Below are 19,550 nucleotides of genomic sequence, written 5' to 3'. Positions count from 1 at the left end.
TCAATACCTCAGAAATTAACACATTTCTAATACAACAATGCAACACAGTATAAAAAAAATCAGTACATTTGCAATGATATACAGAGGCGTACTGCACCACTGAATGATATAAATTCTACAATAAGTTATTTTTACGTGATGCAGCCACAATTATCTCTGAGGCACTCTATAATTGTGGACAGTTGAACGTTACCCCTTCTTGTTATAGGGGAAGGGGGCCCTAATCGAGAATTTGCCCCGAGCCCGTCCATGTTTTAAAGAGACCTTATGCAAGGAAGACTTAGGCAATAACCACACCTAGCATGTGTGTAATAATCAGCCGTGTCACATACATGTTCCAGCTGTTGCCCTAGGTATAGGGCGGGGTATATGATTGACATCCTGTTAACCCCTGCTATGCTGCCCTGTCCAGCCTAGAACATACAGGGTAATATGAGGTGGATCCAGGACTCAAGGTGTGAGGTGAGATAACATATTGATCATTGGCATGGCCCCTACGCTCCTGTGTGTTTACTGATCCGCACCCAGGTTTATTATTAGCGATAGATGAGATGTGGTGATAAAGAAACCACTCCTAAGGCTGAATGTAAATATTATATACAATTACGTGTTATGTTCTCAGTGGGAATTTTATATTAGAAATGGTTCTGAAACACAAGTAGGAAACGTAAGTTATTTACCCCCTATGCTTTAGCCGGATTAGAAATTACTGGGCAGAGTTTTACGGGGTCCTCCAACCCCCCCAGCTCTCTTCCATTCCCATTAATTTTCAGAGATCCACTGAGTTCCAGTGAAGAGGAATGTGCACACAAATAAAATCACTTTCCTATCATGTACAACAATTCACGATACCTATGTGTTTCTTCACAATGACATATTCAGAGTCGGATCTACATCCAGGGGTGGAACACATCATTACCGGGCCCCCACTGCAAAATATGGGAGAGGGCTCAGAAACTGGACCGACAGGCCCAGAAGAGGTTTGGGGACTGTGGTCATGCATTGCTGTACCCCCCTCACCTCCGTACACCCTCTGCTGTCTACATCATTAGAGATCATGAACTAAGACACCCCCAGCTCCTCTGCTAGAGGCTAGAGTGTCATTGTCAGGTCTCTATCCAAACCTACTATGAGGCCCATGATGCACTGCTCCACTCCCTGGCAGTCAGGACAGAAGGTCAGACTGTCATTACAGTGCGACAGTCCCCAAGAATCAGGACTGTCCTACCTAAATCATGGCAGCTGGGAGTTATGGGAAAAGGTGCATCTAACCTACATAGCTCATTCTCATCTCAGTTGATCTTATCAGTTGACTTTTATTATCCCCTCTGATCCTCATTGCCTCTGACTCCCATTCCCTGTGATCCTCATTCCCTGTGATCCTCATTCCTTCTGATTTCCACTCCCTCTGACTCCCATTTTCTCTGATTCCTATTCTCTCTAATCCTCATTCCTTTTGATTCCCATTCCCTCTGATCATCATTCCCTCTAATTCCCATTCTCTCTGATTCCCATTCCCTCTGATTCTCATTCGCTCTGATCCTCATTCCCTCTTATTCCCATTCTCTTTGATTCCTATTCTCTCTAATTCTCATTCCTTCTGATTCCCATTCCCTCTGACCCTCATTCCCTCTGATCATTATTCCCTCTTATTCTCATTCCCTCTGATTCTCATTCCCTCTGATTCCCGTTCTATCTGATTCCCATTCCCTCTGATTCCCATTCTCTCTGATTCCTATTCTCTCTAATTCTCATTCCTTCTGATTCCCATTCCCTCTGACCCTCATTCCCTCTGATCATCATTCCCTCTGATTCTCATTCCCTCTGATTCTCATTCCCTCTGATTCCCATTCTATCTGATTCCCATTCCCACTGATCCTCATTCGCACTGATCCTCATTCCCTCTTATTCCCATTCTCTCTGATCTCTGATTCCTATTCTCTCTAATCCTCATTCCTTCTGATTCCCATTCCCCCTGACCCTCATTCCCTCTGATCATCATTCCTCTTGATTATCATTCTCTCTGATTCCCATTCCCTCTGATTCCCATTCCCTCTGATTCTCATTCCCTCTGATCATCATTCCCTCTTATTCCCATTCTCTCTGATTCCCATTCCCTCTGACCCTCATTCCCTCTGATTCTCATTCCCTCTGATTCCCATTCTATCTGATTCCCATTCCCTCTGACCCTCATTCCCTCTGACCCTTATTCCCTCTGATTCTCATTCCCTCTGATTCTCATTCCCTCTGATTCCCATTCCCACTGATCCTCATTCGCACTGATCCTCATTCCCTCTTATTCCAATTCTCTCTGATATCTGATCGCTATTATCTCTAATCCACATTCCTTCTGATTCCCATTTCCTCTGATCATCATTCCTTGTGATTCTCATTCTTTCTGATTTCCATTCCCTCTGATTCCCATTCCCTCTGATTCTCATTCCCTCTGATCATCATTCCCTCTGATTCCCATTCTCTCTGACTCCCATTCCCTCTGATTCTCATTCCCTCTGATCCTCATTCCCTCTTATTCCCATTCTCTCTGATCTCTGATTCCTATTCTCTCTAATCCTCATTCTTTCTGATTCCCATTTCCATTCCCTCTGACCCTCATTCCCTCTGATCATCATTCCCTCTGATCCTTATTCCCTCTGATTCTCATTCCCACTGATCCTCATTCCCTCTAATTCCCATTCCCTCTAATTCCCATTCCCTCTGATTCCCATTCCCTCTGATCCTCATTCCCTCTGATCATAAATTCCCTCTGATTCCCATTCCCTCTGATCATCATTCCCTCTGATCCACATTCCCTCTGATCCACATTCCCTCTGATCCTCATTCTCTCTGATCCTCATTCTCTCTGATCCACATTCCCTCTGATTCCCATTCCCTCTGATTCCCATTCCCACTGATTCTAATTCCCTCTGATTCCCATTCCCTCTGATCATCATTCCCTCTGATTCCCATTCCCTCTGATCCACATTCCCTCTGATCCACATTCCCTCTGATCCTCATTCTCTCTCATCCACATTCCCACTGATCCACATTCCCTCTGATCCTCATTCCCTCTGATCCTCATTCCCTCTGATCCACATTCCCTCTGATTATCATTCCCTCTGATCCACATTCCCACTGATTCCCATTCCCTCTGATCCACATTCCCACTGATTCCCATTCCCTCTGATTCTCATTCCCTCTGATCCATATTCCCACTGATTCCCATTCCCTCTGATTCACATTCCCACTGATCCTCATTCCCTCTGATCCTTTTTCTGAGCTGTGGAGAGAAGGATCCTCTCTTCATCTCCTGTCACATGTCACATGTCACGCACATACATGGCACCAACACTTACACACCAGCTCATCCACTCAAACTGGCACAGCTGGTGTACATGAAATGTATGTAAAACAGGCTGATCACTCTCACACAAACCTAACACCCACTGATCCCCCTGCTCCCCCCGTTTGTGTGTTATAATTGTGACTCTCTCCCATCTGCTCTGTTCACACATATTACAGATGTTTGTTCCAAGAAGATCGAACCGACCCGGTCACATGACCCAAAAGCACCGGTCTGCAATAAGAACTAACACACCGCTATCCATGGATAATGTCAGCATTATCCGGGCACAGGCCCACTTGCTTAACTCTAAGGTGGTTTTACGGACAATTCAGCAGGCACAGATATAATGGTGGTGGGTATTATGTATGTCCCCTTCTTACTACAGGTTTAAGTAACAGCAGAATTTAAAGATACTAATTGGTATATTACAGGTTAAACCACTGACTCAAACAGCCCCAGATACAGAGGGAGTCCTGGACAGACATTTTGGGTAGATTTAATTTACCTGACTCTGAGTACTACTGCGGAGTGTAAGCTTCCTTACCATCTGTGCAAACTTCTTAACTAGTAAGGTTGTCTATGAAAACTTCTTTAAAGGGTAACTCCACTCAAAAATGAGTGTGTCAATTATTATGCTATTTGCTACAACTTATTGGAATTATTCCTGATATTAAAAAAAGGACATGTGTCAGAAATTGTCTGTTAAACACTGAGAAACACACTGTTGCTGCCATTTGACACACAGGTTATGAATAACTGACCTTCGTTAGCTACATGTGTAATCATGGAAACAGACTGGGGACTGCCCTGATGGTGGTTACAAATCTTGCAAAGGATGAGGGTGACATGGATAATCTAGGAGGTTATGTGGCAGCGTGTAGGGGTGACACAGTCGAGCTCCCAGCTCCTCCCGTCTAATGGAGACTCACACAGCAATAGAAGTATATAATCCAGTTAAAATAGCTGCAACGAGTCGTGCGCTGGCTGATTACCAGCGTGATATGCCTCTTAGTGTTGTGATATACAAGGTCTCACTGCTGCTTTCTGGCAGTAACATTTGCATGCAATAAGCAGCCAAATCTGGATTAGTTACTGGCCTCCGGCCATACCTTCTCCTTTAGGTTTATTACCTTAACAAATAGTGTTCTTGCAGAATCCTCATATAACTTTCTGCAACTTCTAATGACAATCTCTTCTAATTACAAACCATTACCAGGAGCTTGGGGACCCCAAGTGGTCACTTTCAGAACTGCAGCCATAAACTTTGCTATCTCCTATCATTGTTAACATAGGAATGCACCATCATATTCTGCATTGCTCTACAAGAGGCAAAATTGAACAATACAGGACCTGATTCATTAAGGAGCGTAAACGGCGACATGTTGCATATTTTGTACTCTGCACATGCCCAGAAGTGCCGATTACTAGTGACGACGTCTGTATGCAGCTAGAACATGTGTCTGCAATTAGGAGCAACTGTAAAAATGTATTTTATGTTTATGTACAAGAGACATTCATAACATCCTAATAAATGTATTGTATTAGGGGGATGTAAAAAAAACAACATTATTTTTTAATGTTTTGTAATAAATTATATTATTTATAATATTAATAATATTATTAGCAGGTGAAATTAATCGTTTTTTTTTTTCTGTGCGTTCTTTTGTGACTTGATATTCCACGTATGTATTGAACGTATCTTGCAGTGTATTGTCTGTTAGAGTAGAGCAGACTTAGACCCGTATTTCTCAACAGACGTACATTCAGATCTGCTCCTCGTTGGATACGGACGTACGTATGCCCAAGGTACTTGCGTCTTTTTAAGAAAAAACGCACATTATGTTTGTTTTGCGTTTGTTCATGAATCGGACCCACAATGACGATGTAATAATCTCTGTTACATCTAATATGCTTTAGGGAAATCTCAAACCTTTGCCACAATAATATATTTGGGGTAAGGCACAAAACTTCAAAAATCATCATAGTATTGTTCCGTGACTACCACTGAAGCTCAGTATTACCTCCCCTATCCCAATTGGACCTCATGCAGTTATAGAAGCTGATGTTATATCCATTTGAGTAACAGTGATGCCACTGGGCCCATTCCTGTGCGAGAAGCAACCAATCCACGCTCTGCATTGCTACCTAGCAAGGCTGCAAAGCTGTCAGTCAAACCCTGCCTGCTTAGTTAGAGAAGCTCCTCCCTCCTTACATAGCAACATGCTGCAGGAGAGAGAGGGCATGATGGGCATTTTTAGTTAAGTGTAAACTCTCCAGTTATTTCATGTATATTATTCAACTCAGTAAAGTCCCCCCATTTGATATATATATATATATATATATATATATATATATATATATATATATATATATATATATATATTAATATATATCAGGAAATACAGCGCAAGGGAGGTGGTACTGTGTGGATCTTGTTCTGTGCATCTATAATAATATATCATGATTAGTTTTTGACAGAAAAACATTTCAGTGTTTTTATTAGCATTTTATCTCATTGCGTTTTAGGATATTTATTTTTCACATGTAATCAATGTTTAATTTTTTTTTATTGAGAGAACAGAAATCTACCACACAGCTGTGTTATGTGATTAGGTTCTGCCCGTGACGGCCTGTTTGTACAGAGGAGGGGTTGGCGTGAGAACGGGTGTAGCTGTGGAAACTGGGTATATTGTGGGCAGTGTCCTTTCTAGCTGAGGAAATTAAGATGGAGCAAGAGAGGAATGAGATTCATTGTGGCTTAAATATAATACTTCCTTCAGCTCCCTGCCTACCTGCTTTACTTGTCAAATGACAACAAACTCATGTATGTGTATCATCTGTGTAGCTTCCCACATCTCGTGATACATGCAGACAGGATCCGTCCACACGCCACCCCATTGTAACTGGCACAGCAAACCAGGTGTATTTGGAAATCTGCTATTTAAGCCATAATGAATCATATCACTGATTCTTAGTATAGGTTAACTTATAGTTTCCGTTAATGATTCCAGGGAGTGAGCAGCACAAACATATTTGGAATATTTCTAATCAGTGTGTGTCGTTAGCTATATCTCCCAACTTGTTTCACATGAGTGTAAACGTACCAAATTGTTAGACACAGATATGTAATGTTGATGGTCTTGGAATTTTAATGTATATCTAGTTTTCTGTGTATTTTCCCATATTCCTGGCCTATTACAGAGAATAGGGTTATGTGTAATAAACAGCAGTCCCGACTTCGCTCTCAGCAGATTTTACACAAATTGTGCAACGTGATTTCTCCTATACACAAAACATTTGTACATTTTACTCTCTAGCAACAAAGTGTATAATGGTTTCATTCTATAATAAAGTTCCGCTACATAAATTCTATTCATTCCAGGGAAGGTCAGAAACCATTTTTGTTCCACTATGAAACATTTACTGGAACAGGAACGGTTTAAAGAAACACAGGTATCCAAGACTGTTCTATATTACGTCCAAATGTAAAGTTAGATTGTAAGCTGTCTGGGCAAGATCTTCTCTGCTCACCTCATCCGCCTGTACATCCTTGCGTTGTGACTCCTGCACCTTCTGTACTACACTTTATGGTCATTCTGTGCAAAGTACGTCTTATGTAATATGCAGAATGTCATCTTGTTACTGCATTTACGCTTATTGAATGTTGTGTATTTGACCTTGGCTTGTTGACCTCTATATTGTACCTACTGTGCTCTGTTCCCTCACTGCAGAGTTTATTGAGTAAACAATTATAATAATAAAAATAATAATATTACCAAGCAAGGCCTTACCTACCTGTATAATATCTTAGTAGGACTATTCCAGGTGTGTATTACCATGTGAGTGTAAAGATTGGACTATAGTATGATCAACGTGACCTTATAGAACAGCTGCACTTCTGACTTAAGGAAGAGATGCCAGACAAGGTTTAAAGCTGCAGATTTTATTTAAAGAGAACGACAACACTAAGGAGAGGGACTGACGGGTGGGGGGGACTCTGTACAGACACTCAGCGATGCCCCAGAAACGGTCAGGAAGTCCTGTATAGGGTGAGTTACCCGTCCTGGGATAGGACGTAATTACCAGTAAATGTGCCTGGCTGGGTATTGAGATGTGTTGTTCTGCGGGTAAGAATCAGCTGATGGACGTGGGTGCAATGCTCTGCAGCGCAGGATTGGAGCAATGCTCTGCTGACGATCACTTGGCGCAGTGGACGCAGTTGCTGGTTGGATAGTCCCAGTGGAAGCCGATGGCGTCGATGACAGACCCGGAGCTTCCGCTGAAGAACCGGAGGACGGTGTTGGGGTACAGGGGTACGCCGTTGAAACTGGTCCCATAATCTTTCCCGATGGTTAAGTAACGCCCTTTGTTGGTGACGAAGATCAGTTTCCTGACGTACGAGGAATATTTTCCTGATATCTGGATAATAGACTCTCCCGGGTGCAGGAAAATCTCCTCCAGGTCACCCAGAGAACCCCCCATATACTGTGACCACGTTGTCCCATAGCGGACCTGCAGGCTGTGGAGAAAGTAGATCCTTGTTAGACCTTTACTACCGAGAGGAACGTAAGACAACGCCACCATTCCCTCCCACCCGGGCCTCACATGACATAGCTGATGTTAGACACATTAAAACATGGGGGGGCAGTCATCCTCCGCGGACAGCCTCTGGTGGGCCCTTGGTATTCCATGTTTATGAATATTAACATTAAAAGGGGCAGTCATGATGATAACATGTCATACAATCAACACACTCCAAGGGAACAGTGCCTCTAGTGGTCAGAATTGTTATGGCACCATACTCTCTAGTCATTAAAGGGGGCTCCAGATTTGGTATTTTTGAACCCTTCCACCCTCTCCTCACATGACCATACTCCCCCCAACTTTCAAACATGGACAAATTAAGCCACACCCTGATCTGTCCAAACCCTGCCCCCTACAGTCCGCCACTAAAACACCCACTGAGTGTTGAAACCTCACGCGTTTTGTGCAAGCCCCTCCCCTTTCAAGCTCCACTATTCAGGATTGGTTCACCAGAACTTGGGACAGGTGGGTGATAAGCTTTAATGCTTCAGTGGGAGTTTTAGTCTCCCAGAGACCTCCTGACAATGTTATTGTAAAATCCTCTCACGTTACAATAGTTTGGAGGCGTGGCCTCGTGGATAAAGATATGTGTGACATCATCACCTGACATCATAATGAGAGACCTGCCGACAAGCTGCTGTAGGGATCTCTGACTGTACAGTGGAAGGGTCATTCTTGGGCTGAACCAATATGCAAGCCAATCAAATTGCTAGAAACTAATGACATCACTGAGACATTAGGCGCTACCTAGGTTACTGCAACCCCCAAATGGTTACATCATATCCCGCCTGCTGTGATGTCACACATTATCCCTATACACAAGGCCATGTCTTCAAACTATTGCATAGTTAAAGGGTTATACAATAATATTTTCAGGAGGGATCTGGGAGGAGATGTAAATGGATTATGAGAAAGAGAAGAGACACAACAGAACCTCTACTAAATAGTAAGCTCTGTAAGCTGACCTACTAGCGCCATCATAGAAACTACACCCCGGATGGAGGTAAAGTATTCATGTGTCGCTCTATGGCACCGTATGTCTCACCCTGTGATATAGTTTCGGTTTGCGCGAACTCTCAGGGCGGTGATCGGTCCATCCAGCTGATTCCCAGACTGTGAGAAGCGCTTTCCGCCACCTCCGCCGTATTCTCCCGAGTAAGAGGAGCTACGTGGCTGGGCTGGGGGGAGAAGGAGACACAATGCAATGTTACAGGGAAGGAGCAGCATTAGTATATGGGAGACAGCGAGTGACATGTCTGAATGACCTGGATAAGTACCATTGTAGAGGGGATTTCCCGTTAATCCAGCTCCCTCTGTCCGTTATGTGGCTGTATGTGGGTTAGTGACTGTGGGAACTCAGCCATATGGATAATGGGCAGCTGGACCCCCAGGGGGTATACTGGGGCTCAGATGGGACAAAAAGGGTCAGATCATTAAAGGTAACTTCTCACCTGCAGCCAGACAGCACACGCTGAGCAGGATCCAGAGCAACATTCTGCGGAGACAATCAGAGCATTACACTGACATAGCTGCAGAGCATTACACTGACATAGCTGCAGAGCATTACAGTATATATACTGTATATATACCCTTAGATTGTACGCTCCTCTGAGCAGGGCCATCTCTCCTCCTGTTTCCACCACTTCTAACTCTGCTCTCCAGCTACTTAGCCCTCCTCCTCAAAGGTCCTCCACCCCACGTCCACTCTCGCTCCCTCCTCCCCCCTGGGGGTCTCCCTGTCTTCCACGCCCCCCTTCTTGGGCCCCGTCATTTTCGGATCCTCCCTCCCCCTTCCCCGCCCTCTCTAGCTGTGCATTGAGCGTACTGAGTTGCTGTGTTTACTGTACTGTGCTGTCTCCCATTGTATTGTGATTTTGTTTGTCTCTGTACGGCGCTGCGGATGCCTTGTAGCGCCTTATAAATAAATATTAATAATAATAATAATATAACCTACAGAGCATTACACTGCCATAATTTGCAAAGCATTATACTGCCATAACGACAGTGCATTACACTGTCATAACCTGCAGAGCATTACACTGTCATAACCTGCAGAGCATTACAATGACACAACAGTAGCCCCCTACTTATAGATATTGACTCCCTGTAAAAAATTATAATACCATAAAACTCTGCAGAGCATCGCACTGGATAGGACTCCGATCCTCCTGCAGATTATTGTCCTCTGTGCAGAGCATCTCATTCCTCAAACAACATCATATCACATTACACATTTATAGGGGGGTATTCAATTGACCGCGAGAAATGTTTTAACGTCGCTATAAAAAAAAAATACCCCCCATAGAATATTTTGCCCACAGAGCATTGCTTCATAAATCTCTGCAGGCTATTGCACCTGACGCTTACCTGTACAGAGTATCAAGTCGCTGGGGTGAGCTTACAATTCTGGGCTCTATTAATATGGCAGAAGGTGGGTTTATGGCAGGGAACCCTCCTCCTGAGCAAACAAATGGGATGGGTACAGGACAGCTGGGGGGCAGGAGGGTGGGGCAGATAAGAGAGAGATCGCCTGAGTTCATGGGCAACTCTCACCTCCACGATCCCTTCTTATCAGTGTTTGTTCTGTCTAAATATAGCGGAGAACTGACAAAGTGCCAGCTCTGCTGCCAAGATTTAGCAAATCTAGAGTGAGAGTTTAAAACATGCAAAGAGGAATATGTGAGCGTCTTACACTGTATATTATATAACATTATATAGCATTGTGCCCTGTGAGGAGAACCGTCGCACAGTATACTCTGAGATCATCTACTATCATACAAGGCTAAGAGCAAAGCTGCACCAACATACATCTAATATCCATAGGCAAACCGAGGGGGGTTACATAGTGCCTGGAAACCCCCCTCCAAGCTTGGGGCACTGTATAATTGAGGTGACTGGACCCTGCCCCCGCTTCACACGGCTCTGCTTGAAAAGGGAGAGCTGTGTGCACCTAACAGTAGTGCATGGAGCAATGCCCATGTATATTATGGGGATAGGAAGAGTTGGAGAGCAGCAAAGGACTGTCTAATATTATAGCCACGCCCCCATGCATGCTGGTCACGCCCACTGGCGGCGTGGTGTGAAAACCGCCCCTCTACAAATCTGTCTGTTAATACCGTACTTGACCACTCTTACGGAATGTCCCTGGATTTCCGGGTAGCTCGCCCACCTTCTCGTTGACGTGACACCTCTCATTTTGGCCCCACCCCTCGTGGCGAAATATCGCACACACAGGGGCAGGTCAAAATGGTGAGATTTGTGCAGCCATATCCCCCTCCGAATTTGGGACTTCACCTCCCCTCCGGGATCAAAACAAAGCTGGCATGTATGGTGAATACCCGGTCTGGTTTTAACAATTGGAAAGCGCTATATAAATAAATATATATTTTTTGGCCCATTTCCAGCCCTGTGGGTAATCGCAGATGTACGGCTGCTGAGGGGTGACTTGGAAAACACACAGAAGAGCATCTATACAAACAGAGGCGTTCGGACATAGACAGTTGTACGTCACGTGCGCACACACGTACAAGATGGAGGAAACATTCGCACACGAACGCACCGGTAAAGTACTTTATGTTAGTTTTAACTCTCTCAATAACAATTTCACACCGAGCAATGAACGTGTTGCTTTTATTAGATGGGAAGTGGAAGAAACAGAAGAAGAGTGACAGGTCAAAGGTGAAATGCGCCAGCGGGACACAGGGCTAGGCGGAGACTAAGGGGCCTATATCCAAATTCCCCAGCAATAAAAAATCCCTTATAACCTCAATTTACCTAAACATTTAGATTGTGGCTTAGCCAATTCCCACCATTGTGGGTTCTCTCAGCTTCTTTCCTCCCGCAGTCCAAAAACATAGCGGTTCATCGGTTTCTGACAAAATGGACCCTAGTCTGTGTGCCCATGGCAGAGAATTTAGATTGCAAGCTCTGGTGGGGCAGGGACTGATGAGAACGATTCTCTGCACAGCGCTGCGGAATATCATTGGCGCTAAATAAATAATAATAACAATTATAATAGACCTGAGTTCCAGTCAGTCATGGGCAGCTCCCCCTGACAACCACAAGAGCAAGAAGTGTCTGAACAATCTGAGGGTCGTCCTTTCTTCACACAGTATAACACATAGCAGCTGACACAGACACTCAGTATCACGCCTCGCACACACGCTTTCTAGGATACGATGAGTCAGACACACAGCTGTGTGATACAATGATCACAGCACCCAGAGATTACACGGCCCCGCCGGCCAGCTGTGTGTAGTACCAGGGTGTGGCACGGCTCAGTGACACCTCACCCCGTGTGAGGAGATCCTGGGTGACGTGGAGACCGGCAGGAGGGGGCCGTACGTGGACAGAAATTATTATCTGCAGAACAGAGAGCACCATAGTCATTCTGACATCCGGTGTTCTCTTAGAACATCATCATCATCATCATTTATTTATATAGCACCAACATATTCCGTAGCGCTTTAACTTCTTAAAGAACAACATTAATAGATAGACATTAATAGATATTAATAGACATTAATAGATACCCAGGTCAGTGCCTCTCAGTTTAGTCACCAATAATATTATTATCCTCTAAGAGACAAAGAAAATTCACAACAATCTGGGGTTCGATTTATCAAAGATTCTAAACTGGAATAGTGGAGGTGTTGCCCATAGCAACCAATCAGATTCTAACCATCGTGTTCTAGAATGAATGACAGCTAGAATCTGATTGGCTGTTATGGGCAACACTTCTACTTTTACTGTTTAGAAGGTTTGTTGATAAACCCACCCCTTAATATTTAGTTTAATGCTTTAAAAACAAACAGCAAACTATAAAACAAATAACATTTACTTGGTGTAATCAGTCGTTTTATACCAGTGAGGAAATTATTATGATTAGAAGTGACGACAAAAACTGCTTTATTTCATAAATGTCACCCAAAAAAATTGAGCCGGTGAGTACATCACATTTTGTTAATGATTTTTGGGGATCATCTAATATATTGGCACTGTGTGGCTGGAATGTGCTGTCACCCATGGTAACCAATCAGATGCTGTCATTTTCTGTGACGTTTATAAAATTAAACTAGACATCTACATTGGTCGTCATGGGTTACAGCATCTTTCTACGTATCATTAATTATTATTCTCATTAATCTAGTTGCTTTTTCTTCTATTGGAAATATAGACCAGCTACAGATCCTGGACATCTGCAGCTTTAAAAGGGACTCTGTTCCTGCAAATAATTTCTTACAGGAACTGTATTTTAACCACCCCCTCATCATCATCTCCATCATTTATTTATATAGCGCCAGCAGATTCGGTACCCCCCCCACACACATACACCACACTGATATTATCGAACCAACAGAATTCATCTGATTTCTGGTACCTTTACCACATTAAATAGATTAATAAATAACAGTACTTCCGGGACAGTCTGTGTTTAAATAATGAAAGCAACATGTTACAGAAAGATGAATGAGTCTGATAGACGATGATGTCATACATCTTTAATCCCGCTATCCCAATTTAGTAACATGGATTAAAAAATGAAAAGAATGGACAGCTCAGTAGGAAGAGGCACTGAAATATGTATTATCTACTGAAATGTGCTCCAACGCTGCCACATAATGGGAATATATGGAACTGTCAGCTATAGAAGAATTGGGAGCGATTTATATAAAAAAAAATTCACAACGATTATTGCGGCAATATTTATTTTTATAGTAAAACCGATGTTAAATTGGTAGAATGTGAACAGTGCTGCATTGAAACTAAGCTTTGCTGTTCTACAAAAACTTTTATTTTTAATGCTTTTGTTCCGGTATCGTCCTCCTGAGATGGCATCAAAAGAAACAGCTCAGAGCTGTCGCAAAATTCAAGTTGTACCGAAGAGAGAAAACGACTGTGCAAATAAAGGAATGCCCACAAAAATGCTCCCGCCACCCCATTTCCATAACCCCCCTCCGCCGAATCCAATCTCTGCTCCATCACCCCACACGACCCCCTCCCAATAAGATCTGCTCAGCGGCAAACACCGCCATCTTGTTTCACAGACCCAGGCATTTTGGTGGATACCTAAAATGTCATGAATTGGTTCACGCTGCACCCTCAGAGAGAAGTCTCTGCTACAACTAAACATTTTTTGCGCTTCGTACATGAAATGCTTCCATCTTCTCCCCATAATGCACGGCGCAGAGGATTTCTGCATCCGTCACACAAAGCAACATGGTTTCAAGCTTCAAGGCAGGTCTGTAGAAGGAATTTCAATGCAGTCATGCAGAATGCACATCTTCTAACTGTCCCACTTTGGCATAAATAAAGGTTTTTCTTGTTGTCTTGTCGGCCATCGTGGGGCATCTGGCCTCTGTGTGTACTGCTGTAAGTACCTGGCGTATAATCATCATCATCATCATCATCATGTTAGTTATATAGCATCACTATTTCCGCAGCGCTGTACAGAGAACTCACTCATGTCAGTCCCTGCCCCATTGGAGCTTACAGTCTAAATTTCCTAACATACACACAGAGACTAGGGTCAATTTTGATAGCAGCCAATTAACCTACCAGTATGTTTTTGGAGTGTGGGAGGAAACCGGAGCACCCGGAGGAAACCCACGCAAACACGGGGAGAACATACAAACTCCACACAGATAAGACCATGGTCAGGAATCGAACTCATGACCCCAGTGCTGTGAGGCAGAAGTGCTAACCACTGACATAATGTGGTAGCGGAGGGTGTTTTACTAATGCTGGCTGCACACGTTACGTTATACAACAACTACTGCGGTGCTTGAATCCATTTGCAATCGATCACTATTGGGCACGTTGGTAAATGGGGTCGGTAGATAATTGCAGGTCACCGCTATCGCCCGTGTATGACCGGGCTCCGGTTATTGCAGAAGAAATTTGGCCACTGGGCCCAAGTGGCGTAACCACCCGGTCTTGTCCAGTTGGGCGACACACGTGTGGTACCATCACCTGGTGCCCATTGAGCAGCTGGTCCAGCTCGTGTTACCAGCATAGATTGCGCTACTTCTGCCTTGGCGGGGGCTCGACGACGCTCACGCGGTTCTGCGATACGGGCCGACGTGATGGGAAAAATACAAAAAGTAAACCGGTTAAATATTTTATTTTTAGACATTTTATTTATTTCACCTTCATGATAGGCGGACTTGAAGGCGGTCACTCATTATTATGTCCATTCAGATAAGACGTCTCTATGTCCTTTATCTGATCGTTGGCTAATTACCGACATCTCCTTCAGTCACTGACCCCCATCACACAGCTGTCCCAGGGACGCCCTACGCACTTATCTCTCTAGACTTTACCCTGCTGTCATTATCGTCATCCAGCGGCTGTTACTTGTCCTGGGATCAGGCGACTGCCTGTCTGGGATCAGGTATAGCTGTGTACAGGTCATTATCACATCTGTGGGGTGCTGGGAGTCTTTGCCTTCATAGCAGTAAGCAGTTTCTTCAACGGTCACCAAACACCAATCACTATGTCCCATGGCTGACGACTGTCAGTAAATGTCAGTAAAAATGTCCATCAGAAGCATCTAGAGGTCAGTAAAAATCTGACACTTTACTGAGACTGCTATATTGCATTTAGAAATACTAAATGAGTGACTTTGAGCATAACTCCCAACATTTACAATCCCTATGCCCTGCCCCTATTCCTGCCAAACCCCACCCACAAATGGGGCAAATTTATCTAAAACTCCACCCACTTTGCTGCTAACCTCTGCCCATTTTGTGGTCCGCTAATCGGGAGGTCCCTCAAAAATCAGGACCATTGGGAGGTATGCTCTGAGTGACATGAATCACGTCACCAGGCCTCGCCGTCACTGCGAGAGGGTGTGATTCTCAGCATTGTGCAGGCGGTAGGCTGGCTCTGATAATGCCATGAATTGTATGACTACCTCCCCTGCACTTGCCCCATAGACCTCCCCTGGGAGGGGTCCAAACAGTAGCCATCTTTGTAACGTCCAGTTTTGGAACCACACATGATCGCACGTCGTCCACTCAGAGTGTTCACTAGAGATTGTATCACACAGACAACCTGATTATCCAACCAGATTGATCATAATCCTATCAATACCATTTGGATTTCTATTGCTGTACTTGGTGGGGCAATTTGGTTGAAATAATCAAATTGTCTGACATGACCTAGGTGTGTCCAGCTTCATCTCACGCAGCATGTGACACTCACGGTCATAGATGTAAAACTCCCGTGGTCTGACAGGAGGGATGAGATCTTTGAAATTCTATGCATCCTGCTATTTAGCTCACTACAAGCTACTGCTCTCTGTTATCAGCTATTTATTGCAGTGTCCTTCAACAAAGGCTTTACAGGAAGCTGGCTGTGTATAGGGGAAAATGCCTCCCCCACGACCACGGGGTAAATTTATCCAGATGCAGGTTTGAAAATGTGGAGATGTTGCCTATAGCAGCCAATCAGATTCTAGCTGTCATTTATTTATTCTACAAAATGACATCTACAATCTGATTGGTTGCTATGGGCAACACAGTCACTTTCCCCTTTATATAAGGTTTGATAATAAATGTTATATTATACAGAATCAAAAAATGCTGCATTTATTGTGCTGGGAAGAGTCAGCAACTACGACAGACACAGTCTGCGCTTCTGGGACATATTTTGATATTTTTACAGCTAAAAAAAACACCAGACCCTTAGGACAGATGTCAATCCTTCAGCTGATTTAATATCACTCTATGGCAGATCTCTGCTCTAACCTCCTTTTATTAAATCCCACAATCCCTGCTCCGATCCCTGTGCCATCAGCCAGCTCATTACCCCTCCAGTTATTGTGCAGAGACACGGGCTGGCTCCGGCTCTCTGAGAAGACCCATCCGGTATCTAGGTCAGAAGTTATCACATGGTTGAGCTGTGATAGTGAACGCTGACGCAACATTTCTGCAATTTTTTGTAATTTATTATTTTGCCACTGGTGGCAATAATCCGCTGACAGAATCCAGCTTATGCTGGGCCCCCGGGGGGATGGTGGATTACTGTTCAATAAATCGCTTCCTTAGAACGCTTTATGCAAATAATTCTCACCAAAAACCAGAAGGGACTTCAGATCGAAACCACGTATAGGACAGATCTTCCGTCTCTGCCCCACCAGCTCGGTTTTTAAGACTGACATAGAATATTCAACCTACATGATCATCCTGTTTCACCCTCGTTTGGTCTCATCAGTGCCGGCTGCGCCGTTCTCGTCAGCAGTAGCAGAACTTTCCCTAATTTCCACCGGCAGCCCCGACTTCTTAAAAATGTGTCCCTGGAAATATCCCTGTTTTTTCCCTATTAATAACCTGCCCGATATGAGTCTGTTTTTTTGGCTTTAGACGTTAACATTTATGACACAATGACACTGAGCATAGTCAGTAAACAGGGCATGATAGGAGTTGTAGTACTACAAGGTCTGCTGAGACAGTGTCACGTTACCTGTGCAGATGTTTTATTTATTTTTTTAATGTACTTTATTTCACATAGAATATATAGAGATACATAAGAGTGATAAATGTTGTGTTCTGTGCGGGAACGTAATGTACATGAATCATTCATACATTCTAGTGCAGTGCAGGACGTACAGCATACAATTATTAATATCTTTGATTGATGAAGCCTCGGTATATTAGTCATGGCTGTAGGTTAAGGGGATTGTGAAATAAAATAATGTCATACGATGGCCTTGTTCAATGAGCTTACAATCTAAGAGGTGAGGGGAACAGTTGATACATTCTCGTATTCCTCAGGACAGTCTATGATGGAATAAATTCTTAGGATGATGTGGATCGGCCTATAACAATCCTAAATCTTCTCGCTGTCCAATCCAAGATGATTCCTGGCAAGTTACAAAGCATCCATAAGGGGCCAGGATTCATGGAGAGCTTCGCAGGTGTGTGTACCGGGAAATAGTTTGTACGGAGTGGTACAATAGGCTGTACCAGGTGTCAGGACATCCAACAGGGCCGGTGCAAAGGGACCCTTCCAGAAGAGGTGCTAAGATATTTTGGTGTTGATGAGGCTGGGCCATGTCTGTATCTGTTCATGTTCCTGAAGTCCAGAGGAGCAGGTCACCTTCAGTATCCATCCGAGCCACGTCCTTACGCCTGCTGACAGACAAATCAGTCCACACGGTCCTTATGGGGGCAGCAAAGTACCCTGGAACAGATCCAATTGTGTCTTTAGCATGGATGTCTCTTGTTTCAGCACATCAGGATGGCACCTACCCCTCTGACCCAGACCTTTTCCTAATGGAAGCTGACCACACGATGGTCCTAGGTGTCATGGACCATGATCCTTTCTGTTATACTGTTCCCTGGACTATCACAGGTCTCGTCCGGGTAAAGGATCCATCTGCTAACAGCCTGTAGGTGAATGTCTAGTCTAGGACCTCGGTAGGGATCCTGTAGTCCACATCTGGGAGAGATGGGACGCCAATTTGAGAAGTCACATATCTCCCTCTCCCGCTTATACAAGATCGTGATCATCCCCTCTCTTAGCAACAGAGGCATTCGGCTCTCCGCCACCATCTACTCATTCTTCTCCAACAGGTCCACAGAGTACTTCGCCTGCAGACCACCAATGCCCAGGGTCCTGCCTGGCCAGAAGGATTGCCGTTCACCCAACGTCAAGGGAGTGCCCATAGAGGATTTACCGGTGGGATCGGCAGTTTTTGTGACATGGCAGGAATTTGTCAGCCGTGTCCTCGGGGAGCGGAGGTGGTTTTATACAGAGTTCTATGACTTAACAATCGGACCATGACCAAGGGTAGTCCTCCTTCCATTGTTTAGCAGAGCTCCTCATAGTAACTACATAAAGCCCCTTGGTCATCATGTCTGTAAATATGATATCATCACTGGAAATACAGAAGTTATTGAATTTTTCTGCCTGTCTGGTTTCCAGGTAAGATTCATATCGTCAAACCCTGGGACTGCCCTGGAAGATCTGAGAATTTCTCAGATACAGAATAAAGGGCCGTTAACCAAGGAGAAAACGTGTATCCAGGCCCCCCTTAGTGTGTCTCCACGTTGGTTTATACGAGGATGAAGGTCGTACAGTATAGAGAGATCAGTCCCTTCCGAGATAGGTAATAATGTAGAGTAATTAGTATAGTGTGGTTAATGGCTGATATTTCGGGGCTAATTTCTTTCTATTCTTATTTTCATCTTGATTATTCTTTTTATTAATAATTCTTTTTACTTTCATTTTCATAATGTTATTACTCTTTACTATGTATTCTATTATTTATTATTCTACTACATTTCTTATACCCATACACTTTTGGAACTTGCTAAGCTGTTTTCCCCTCTTCATAACAGTGATGGACAGCAGATGGCCCTCCGAGCCTCCACCTGCGGCCCTCCGAGCCTCCACCTGCGGCCCTCCAAGCCTCCACCTGCGGCCCTCCGAGCCTCCACCTGCGGCCGTCTCCAAGCCTCCACCTGCGACCCTCCGAGCATCCACCTGCGGCCGTCTCCAAGCCTCCACCTGCGGCCGTCTCCAAGCCTCCACCTGCGGCCCTCCGAGCCTCCACCGGTGGCCGTCTCCAAGCCTGCACCTGCGGCCCTCCGAGCCTCCACCGGTGGCCGTCTCCAAG

The 19,550-nt window shown here is 44.3% G+C and overlaps 1 protein-coding gene across 2 annotated transcripts; it reads right to left on the bottom strand.

Annotated features, from left to right (window-relative positions):
• Nucleotides 1-7,270: 7,270 nt before the first annotated feature.
• Nucleotides 7,271-10,498, bottom strand: LOC142097236 (zymogen granule membrane protein 16-like). 2 transcript variants are annotated; one of them, XM_075178904.1, is made up of 4 exons: nt 10,295-10,498; nt 9,379-9,422; nt 8,973-9,105; nt 7,271-7,862 (listed from the first exon to the last, which is right to left on the bottom strand). In XM_075178904.1, the coding sequence occupies exons 1-4, from the start codon at nt 10,465-10,467 to the stop codon at nt 7,541-7,543; spliced, it is 672 nt and encodes a 223-aa protein (XP_075035005.1). In that variant the 5' UTR covers nt 10,468-10,498; the 3' UTR covers nt 7,271-7,540. The 2 variants fall into 2 exon arrangements, with proteins under 2 accessions (XP_075035005.1, XP_075035007.1); XM_075178906.1 differs by lacking the exon at nt 10,295-10,498 and adding an exon at nt 9,517-9,575.
• Nucleotides 10,499-19,550: the final 9,052 nt, after the last annotated feature.

The sequence above is a fragment of the Mixophyes fleayi genome, chromosome 7 (assembly GCF_038048845.1).
Source record: "Mixophyes fleayi isolate aMixFle1 chromosome 7, aMixFle1.hap1, whole genome shotgun sequence".
NCBI lineage: Eukaryota > Metazoa > Chordata > Amphibia > Anura > Limnodynastidae > Mixophyes > Mixophyes fleayi.
Note: the sequence above shows the minus strand (reverse complement) of the source record. Positions and strands in the feature narration are given on the sequence as shown.